The sequence below is a fragment of the Priapulus caudatus genome, unplaced genomic scaffold (genome assembly GCF_000485595.1).
Source record: "Priapulus caudatus unplaced genomic scaffold, Priapulus_caudatus-5.0.1 Scaffold72, whole genome shotgun sequence".
NCBI lineage: Eukaryota > Metazoa > Priapulida > Priapulimorpha > Priapulimorphida > Priapulidae > Priapulus > Priapulus caudatus.
In genome coordinates this window covers 133,874-143,215 of record NW_014577133.1, presented here as the reverse complement: position 1 = coordinate 143,215, position 9,342 = coordinate 133,874, and the positions used below count along the sequence as shown (strand labels likewise).

At 45.5% G+C, this 9,342-nt stretch overlaps 1 protein-coding gene across 9 annotated transcripts in view; it reads left to right on the top strand.

The window, feature by feature from the left end:
- Nucleotides 1-9,342, top strand: part of LOC106821425 (colorectal mutant cancer protein-like) — a 34,969-nt gene that overhangs the window by 10,744 nt on the left and 14,883 nt on the right. For 8 of the 9 annotated variants that reach the window (XM_014826218.1, XM_014826221.1, XM_014826215.1 and 5 more), the window contains 10 exons: nucleotides 3,061-3,152; nucleotides 3,726-3,877; nucleotides 4,273-4,497; nucleotides 4,677-4,770; nucleotides 5,417-5,556; nucleotides 5,910-6,023; nucleotides 6,274-6,386; nucleotides 6,529-6,695; nucleotides 7,156-7,354; nucleotides 8,385-8,625. In XM_014826218.1, the coding sequence (XP_014681704.1) occupies nucleotides 3,061-3,152; nucleotides 3,726-3,877; nucleotides 4,273-4,497; nucleotides 4,677-4,770; nucleotides 5,417-5,556; nucleotides 5,910-6,023; nucleotides 6,274-6,386; nucleotides 6,529-6,695; nucleotides 7,156-7,354; nucleotides 8,385-8,625 (1,537 nt within the window). The remainder of the gene's footprint in view (nucleotides 1-3,060; nucleotides 3,153-3,725; nucleotides 3,878-4,272; nucleotides 4,498-4,676; nucleotides 4,771-5,416; nucleotides 5,557-5,909; nucleotides 6,024-6,273; nucleotides 6,387-6,528; nucleotides 6,696-7,155; nucleotides 7,355-8,384; nucleotides 8,626-9,342) is intronic. The other variant, XM_014826222.1, reaches the window with a different exon arrangement.

Below are 9,342 nucleotides of genomic sequence, written 5' to 3'. Positions count from 1 at the left end.
CCATAATTTTTGAACTCTGCTAAAAGGTCTGTTAAAATGTCCTAGTATTGAAATAATAATGCTTGATTATTCTGTTTTCTTATGGATTCATTTAATAATTACCTAGATATGGATAACTCACTCAACGTCAATCACGATCAAGGTTCCTGTCACGAGCCAAAGGTACCACACAGCTTTACACAGGAGACTGGTGGAAAGCCAGGTAACAATCGCATGGAATCTATAGCTTGAAATTATGAGTTCCTTCCTCAAAGCTAAAAAATAATGGATAGACAAATGCAGCGTATATATTACATTTATAATTGTTGCATGCAGCATAAATATTACCCTAATAAAGTTTTATTTTTTAACCGTTTTTCATGTTTTCTCGGCCATTCTGATACTTACCTGTACTCCTTGCCATAATACCAAGTGTATATATGGTAAGGCTAACATGTGATAGAACAATCACACATCTTTCTTTTCAGCTATATGAGCACGATCTGCATTTCAAATTGATTTGTTTACATATCTCAACATCACTAGCCGTAATTTTTGCTCTCGTGAAATATCATCAACATGTACCTTGTCTCTACACTATCTATAAAGCTATATACTAGCAATAGCACTGTTGAATTTATATTTAAGACATTATGGCAAAGTTGCAAATCAAATTTGCCCCGATGCCATTTGTAAAGCCTACCGTGCAAATTTAACTGAAGCTCGTTAATGTACACTTTGCTACACACTATAAATGTTAAAGATGGTGTTTGAGAGGCCTCAACGATTCCAGTTTCAGACTGCAGAAAGTCGCTGCCTTGTCAACTAAGGTGATCAAGCTGTCTGACACACCTCAGCAGCCACATGTGAGAAAAATGCTATCGAAAAAACACTTAAAGAAACGCAGGTAAAAAGTACATTTCGTTTTAAAACGGCTGAATAATTTAGTGATCGACTATGATATCGTTCATCTTTGTATTGCACTGGTCGATTACTTGAACACACTATGTTAGTGAGTTCACTTATTCGGTGATTCATACGTTGTATGTGAATTCAATTGTGTGACGTTACATGCATGTAAATGTTACCTTCACTTTACTATCTGCGTTTAAAGTTTTTATTACGAAATTTTGCTCAGAAACGCTCGATCCTAAAAAATATAGCGAAATATAGTCTCACCTCACAGTGAATATATCACTGATTACACTAACTTGAAAACACACTTAGATTTTACGCAGTTCTATAGCATAGAGAAAATGGGTATGAACACATCGTAACACACTGAAATTTTATCATGTCGGGAACTGTCAAAATGTATCAACTTGTAATTTGTCGGTGGCAAACGAGATTATGCGAGAGACGTGTAAGTATGGATGATAGCTTGTGCTATTAGCGCTACTAACAGGCCAAGATTACAAGGAAAGGCTCGCTGGTAATCAAACTTGCATGTTTTGGTGAATACGAAGGTTCTAATACATTTTATCGTTACTCTAGACAGTTGCTGTTACTCAAGCAATAACGGTAGGTAATTAAACGGTCATACAAGTGGGGAAAACACTAGATAATTATTGAAATATGGCTTTAACGTGTAATTAATGAGTTGTGTGTGTGTGTGTGTGTGATTTCCCCGCGCGTTCAGCTGGAGATGTGCTGTGTGCGATGCAGGGAGTGAGAGGCGCTTTCACAACCAGGCGATACGACACGAGGAGCGACTCGTAGAGCTGCACAGCGTCATCGCGGAGCTGAGGAAGAAGTTCAGCGATCGCTACACGAACGTCATCAGGTGAGGCGGCGGTCGCTGGGGCAGCATGCGACGCTCCAGATGGCGACGCGTCTCTGGACAATCCCGTCTTCGTTTGCTCGATTGGCTATTATGTTGGCTTTATCTATGGGCTATTATTATTTACTTGTTGCCTTGTATCTAGTTGTGGCATCTATGCATACCTGGTACTGATGCTTTTTAGCTCAGCTGACGAAGTCAGATGCAGCTTGTAGAATCGCATGATTGTCCGTTCGTCGTTCGTCAACAGTTGGGCACAAATCTTAACCGCTCGACGTACGGTCTTGATATTTGGGACATCAGGGGGATCGCCAAAAGGACTGGATGTCGAATTTGGGGTCAAGGGTCAAAGGTCAAGATGTGTCAATGGAAGGGGAATATTTCCCCTTAACTTAAGGTATAGGAGGAAATACGAATTGCGGCACAAATCTCAACGGCTTGACCTACGCTCTTAATATTCGATGTATAGTGTGATGGGAGAAAACCCATCACCAGCGCGAAATTGGAGGTCAAAGGGCAGTGGGCAAAGGTCAGATATCAGACATTTTCTGAGGACATGGTCTAACGGACCAAGTGCAAAACTTTTTTGTTACAGCGTTGACCTACGCTTTTTATCACTTTATTGAAAGGACCATGAAATGTTTCCGCTGACGTGCGAAGAGTAAGTGTCTGTTAACCTTTTGACCCTCAAGAGGAGGGTTAAACATGGATTTGTTGACTGTTAACAAAGGACTAACTGCTTTTGCTATTAGAGCCAACTCCACCCGCCCATCCCCCACCCTCCCCCTTTCCCTCCACCACCTCCACCCACCCTCCCCCACCACCACCACTACGCTCGCGCTCGATGCATATCCATGATAACATGTTAATATAAGGAAGTCATTAAAGTTACACAGCTGTATCTTTATTACTGTACTACCAGTAGGTATAGCAATGCCTATCATAGATTTTAGATCTGTATTAGTAGTATCCTAGATATATGCTCTGAGCGCGAACGGTGGCAGGAGGACGCACTTGATTCGGTTGCCAGTGAGTTTATCAGAAGAATACTTGGCTACAGTTGGCTACAGTACACGTCAGTTGAGTGCTGTCGCTCTGTGGCACTTGTTTGGTACTAGTACCAGTGCTGCTGCTACTACTGGTATTGGTGCTAGTGCTGGTGCCGGAGCCCAGGCTGGTCTTATTAGTGGTGTGTGTTAACATCAGTAGCAGTAAAAGTATATTGTTGCACTTAGCATATGTAGTATTAATCAGTATAAGTTCTCATCCTTTTCATCTAATGTAAGGCATTTTCTATAAAGGGAAGAAGATGAAACATCAGAACACAGCTGTCCAAGTAATTGTGGTTTACCAGATAACAACGAAAACAACCCAAGTGAATTTGAAAATGAAGGTAAACAGGTTTTAGTATCTTAGGAGTTATATATGTAATAAAGGCAATAATTGCTGGCAATGATGAAATTAAGGCAATTTTAAAAAGCCCATGTGAAGCATAATGATTGATATTAGCTCCTGATATTAGTAATAAATGCTTCTTTTGATATATTAGTTGCTCAAGTTTATGTGCATTTGTATTAAGAAGCACAGATTTTGAGTGATGATAACAGTTTTTACATTTTAAATGTTTGTCATTCAGAGTGGTTACGATGTGATATTTAAAAGAAAGAATCGTACTCAAGACATCGTAAAAACTTAGACGAATTGATGAATGTAAAGTTCTTATTGAATTTATAATGATATATACATTACTCGTGATCGGTTGGTATTGTATCGAAGTGGAGTAGTCATTCAGAGTAGTTACTATGTGATATTTAAAAGAAAGAATCTCACTCAAAACATCTTCAAAACTTAAAAAAAGTAATGAATGTAAAGTTCTTATTGAATTTATAATGATATATACATTTCTCGTGATCAGTTGGTATATTGTATTGGAGTGGAGTAGTCATTGAGACATCTGTACACACAGACCTGAATGCCGAGCTGTCCCGAGTTGTAACAGAACTTGAGAGTGCTATCAAGGATGGGAAGCACATTTCACCGCTCACAACAGAGATGGTGGCGAAGCGTGATGAAGGATGCTTGGACAGGGCTGTCGACGCAGAAGAGCAGGCAATTCAGGTAGTAGCTATGCGCTCTCCTTACTGTGTTGCATGCTAGGTGTAGCCTAGAAGCAGGCAACTCGAATATTAGCCATGCACTTACTTCACTGTATCCTAGATATAGGCTAGAAGCAGGTAGCCGTCAGTACACATCACTATAATGTCTTACGACGTACTAGTATTGCATATCCTATGGGTTTACTCTATGAGCAGGTGATTTCAATTGTAGCTGTGTATCTGTGTATCTTGGTCACATCCTTCACTCGTTTCGGTAAGAATTGCTTTCATCAGGGGGTTACGTGTAGATATTACTTACAGCAGTGTTTAAAGTTGTTTGATTGTCGTATGCCAAGCTGGTTTTAGTGCTATACGGAAAGTGTATGGTGAACTGATATCCTTGTTCCTCCTGCTTAGGTGTGTCAAGAGATGGAACTGCTTACGTTTGACCCACGGGTTGAATCACAGGCGCAGGAAGGTTTTGCAGAGGCTGTCATGCAGCAACTGCAGAAGGAAAAGTATGACCTGCAGCAGGAGAATCAGACCATACTGTATCAGATGGGGCTACAGGAGACCGAATTAAATAAGCTGAAAGCGACGCTGGGTGGCGTGCAAGAGGAGAGAGATAGGCTACGAAACAAGGTTAGGAAAAATTACTTACGTACGGAATAACGTTCATAGGTATAGCAGATTAGCGTCAACTACCCTGGCAGTGTTAAAGGCAATATAGTCACATCCTGCCATCCTTATGTTGCGTCGTTATTATGTCATGTGCTTGGAAATGAGAAACGTGGTGATGTTTATGTTGTTATTTATTATAGGCTCATGACTTACAGAACCAGTTGAATATGTCTGAAGTGAGCAGTCAACCTGGTAGTGTGTCAATGTCGCCTACTAAGCACGTGGGCCAGACAGGTTTGTATTCACAGTACCTATGAAGTATGCTATAGCATTACACTGATTGTAGGACGTGTGAATCTGACAAATCAGAATTAGTCCAGAGCCTATCGTAGCCTGACACAAAGAGATATATTGTCTCAAAAGGTTTCTACCATTCTACTTTGCATACAGCAGCTTCCCTACTTACGAACAGGGTAGGTTCCTGGGGTTTGTTTGTAAGTGCAAATGATCGGAAGTCCAATATTACTCTTAGAAATACTGAATACTGGACACAGCATTGTAAGAAAAGGTTTGTACAGTACAGCTATACCCCAATAATACTCGACAGTATATTTTACCAGCCTTAAACAGTATTACTTAAAGTCTGAGGAACAGGGACTGGGAATGGCTTTAAAGGTTGTATAACCTCCTGTAGATGTAGATGGCATTTGTTCTTGTTATTAACAGGTTTGTTCGTACCTCTGAAAGTTAGTAACTTGAACGTTTGTAAGTAGGGGAGCGCCTGTATTTACCTCTTACCTGTATTGTATTCGATGTGCGTGCGTGTGCAGATGTGTGAACAGTCTATATTTCTATTTTACATTTCACCAATAGACATGTGTACTTATACGTGCATCTCATCGCATGATTAGTTTCTAAGTAATAGCCTCTACTACTGCAGATAACAGACACGAGGCACTGGTCGGCGGCGGCGGTGGCGGCGGCGGCGGCTCTGTCGCGAAGCTTGCCGAGCGTGTGAAGCTGAAGAAGCATGAGTACGGAGAGCGGCTGATCCTCGGTCCCGAGATCACCAGCGTCGGCGTGAGTGTGTTCACGCATCGTCATGGTTACGGCATCGCACGGCGAAGCTACGTGCTGCGGGCTGTTAAGATGTGTCGTCAAGGTTACAGCTTCGCTTGGCAAAGCTACGTGATCGAGATGTGCTCTGCCTGTACCACTCACTATTTAACATGTCAACAGCATGTCCTTGCTATTATATTCCTGAGATGTATGGGATGGCATTGAAATGTTTTAATAACTTGGGCAGTTCCACGTATTTAATGCCTATACCGAATTAGTTATTATACGTTCATGCCGCATGACTGTACTAAACTGGACTAGCTACATTAACATGGAAACGTGGTTTTGACGCGTGCATGTGTCGTGTATTACAGCTGCCAAATGCTAAAGTGGCTGAACACCTGGCATCCTCACTTCAAGGTGGTTCCAATGTCGAGGAGATCCTTCACGGCCTGTTATTGAACGGATCTTCAGTATCGGAGAGCAAGGCAAGCTAGATACACTGCACGTTATCACACTACCTGTCCATCTTATGGAACCATGGTTCTACCAAGTGTGTCGGTGATTGTAGCAACATCCATGATATTGCATGGACTTCAGCGTTCATCGTTTCTTTGTGAGGCATGGTCAGCGTTTCCATTGACAGACATGGACTCCATGTACTACTAGTACGTGTCATAACTTCATATGTTAACATCTGATTCTTACAAAGAAATTTTGCCCATCTTGGAATTTTAGGTGCAAGAGTTTGAGGTAGAGATAGAGAGACTCAATGGACGCATTGAACACCTGAAGTCGCAAAATGACCTCCTGAACCTGACCCTTGAGGAAAGCAAAAGCCAGTGCGAGAGGTACGTGAACAGACAAACTGCAAACCGTGAGTAATGGTAAACTGTGAACCACTGCACTCTTTAAGCTCCTAGCGAGTTACATGTGACGTCGTTCCGTCTCGGTAACCTTTTCGCGTCTGAAGTTTAGAACCCGTCCTTTCAGACTGACTGTTCTCATGGGAAAGTACGAGTCGAACAACACGGCACTTCAGTTGGCTGTCAGCTACTCGGATCAGGCGATCGAGGCGTACGAGGCACTCACCGCACTGTCGGAGTCGGAGCAGGGACTCCTGCTGGCCAATTGCAGAGCGGCTGGGCTTGGCAGTCTGGGTAAGTGTGTGCATGCATGTTTGTGTGTGTGCATGCATTCATACGTGTGTGTGTGCGTGCGTTCGTGCGTGGGTGTGTGCGTGTGTGTGCTTCACATAGCGTTAAGCGTGTGCGTGTGCGTGGGTGTGTGCGTGTGTGTGCTTCACATAGCGTTAATTTGAAGTAAGGGTTATGTGGACTGTTGTGTACGTAGTGTGCATATGTAGTGAGAGTTATGTAGAGTTCTGTATACATAGTGTGCACATATGGTGAGGGTTTTTGTAGTCTGAATCACACCCGTGTATACGGCTGTATATAGCTATTCAACGCGACCCTTAACGTACTCACAGATCTGTAGAAATATCTTTATAGCTCTGCAGAGCGTCATTCATTCATAAATGCGTGCTCTGTATAATTCGACGTGCGACTAACAGTTGGCGCCTTCACGGCCCTTGCTCAGCGCGCGCTCCCTCTATTGCAGAGAACGCTGAGCAGAGTGACGAGGAAGAGGTGGCTTCACTGCTCGAGCGTTTCTCGGAGGGTCGCCGGCACGCCGAGACAATGGTGAAGCAGTTGCTGCAGCAGCTGGACCGTAACTGCGGCGTGCTGTGCGCCGCCGTCACCGGCTGCTCGCCGCACCCGTGGGAGGAGCTGTCCTCTTCTCACGACTACACGACGAGGTGAGGGGCGACTTCGAATGCCGGGATTTCGAAATCAATGCTCAAAAATCTGGGAAAAATATGGCAGACTGTGGTATCACCTACTAGCAGATATGTTACACGACGAGGTGAGGCCGACTTAAAGCCGGGATTTCAAAATCATTGCTCAAAAATGCAAAGTCTGGAAAAATATAGCCGACTGTGGTATCACCTAATGGCAGATATATGTTACACGATGAGGTGAGGGCTACTCGAAGCCAGGATTTCGAAATCACTGCTCGAAAATCTAGAAAAATCTAGCAGAATGTAGTGGCACCTACTAGCAGATATGTTACACGACGAGGTGAGGCCGACTTAAAGCCGGGATTTCAAAATCATTGCTCAAAAAATGCAAAGTCTGGAAAAATATAGCAGACTGTGGTATCACCTAATGGCAGATATGTTACACGATGAGGTAAGGCGGCTTGGCGTCGTGTGAAATCTGTCGACGACGAATTTTCGTGTCGACTTCTCGCATCGAATTTATTTGTCCAATATCTGTGTGTCGACACGAGTGTAACATAATTGCAGTACTGCACGCGATGTGATGTGTTTGAGGTCAAGTCGGGTGGAGCACTCTAATCGCATCAAAGAGATTCGTTTCTATTGCATGAAAAAACTGAAAACTCGTTAAAAACAACCGGCACTATTCATGTAAATCTTGCGACCTTGCAACCTCATGACCTTGCAACCTCGTGACCTTGCAATATCATGACCTTGTGACCTCACAACCTCGTATCCTCGCCTCCTTGTGACCATGCGACCTCACCACCTCGTGACCTCACGACCTTGCCTCCTCGTCACCTCGCGACCTTGCAATCTCACCACCTTGTGACCTCACCACCTCGTGACCTCACGACCTTGCCTCCTCGTCACCTCGCGACATCACCACTTTGTGACCTCATAACTGCATGACCGTGCGACCTTATGATCTCGCCACCTTGTGACCTCACCACCTCGTGACCTCGCCACCTTGTAACCTCACGACCTTTGACCCCCCCCTTTTCTGCAGCACGACGAGTTCGACGTCGAGCTCGTGCGACACGGAGTTCACAAAGATGGACGAGCAGCGTCTGCGCGACTACGTGCGGCAGCTGCGCGCCGACCGCGCCGCCGTGCGCATGACCGTCATGGAGCTGGAGAGCGTGCACGTGGCGGCGCCGCGCGGCGACGAGCCGCCGCTGTCTGTGCCCGACGCGAAGAAACTCGACCTGGAGAACGCCGTACTCATGCAGGAGCTAATGGCGATGAAGGTCGGTGAAGGTGGGGGAGGGAAGGAGGGAGGGAGGAAGGGAGGGAGGGAAGAAGCTTGACCTGGAGAACACCGTGCTCATGCAGGAGCTGATGGCGATGAAGGTCGGTGAAGGTGGGGGAGGGAAGGAGGGAGGGAGGAAGGGAGGGAGGGAAGAAGCTTGACCTGGAGAACACCGTGCTCATGCAGGAGCTGATGGCGATGAAGGTCGGTGAAGGTGGGGGAGGGAAGGAGGGAGGGAGGAAGGGAGGGAGGGAAGAAGCTTGACCTGGAGAACGCCATGCTCATGCAGGAGCTGATGGCGATGAAGGTCGGTGAAGGTGGGGGAGGGAAGGAGGGAGGAAGGGAGGGAGGGAAGAAGCTTGACCTGGAGAACGCTGTGCTCATGCAGGAGCTGATGGCGATGAAGGTCGGTGAAGGTGGGGGAGGGAAGGAGGGAAGAAGCTTGACCTGGAGAACGGGGTGCTCATGCAGGAGCTAATGGCGATGGAGGTCGGTGAAGGTGGGGGGAGGGAAGGAGGGAGGGAGGGAAGAAGCTTGACCTGGAGAACGCCATGCTCATGCAGGAGCTAATGGCGATGAAGGTCGGTGAAGGTGGGGGGAGGGAAGGAGGGAGGGAGGAAGGGAGGGAGGGAAGAAGCTTGACCTGGAGAACACCGTGCTCATGCAGGAGCTGATGGCGATGAAGGTCGGTGAAGGTGGGGGAGGGAAGGAGGGA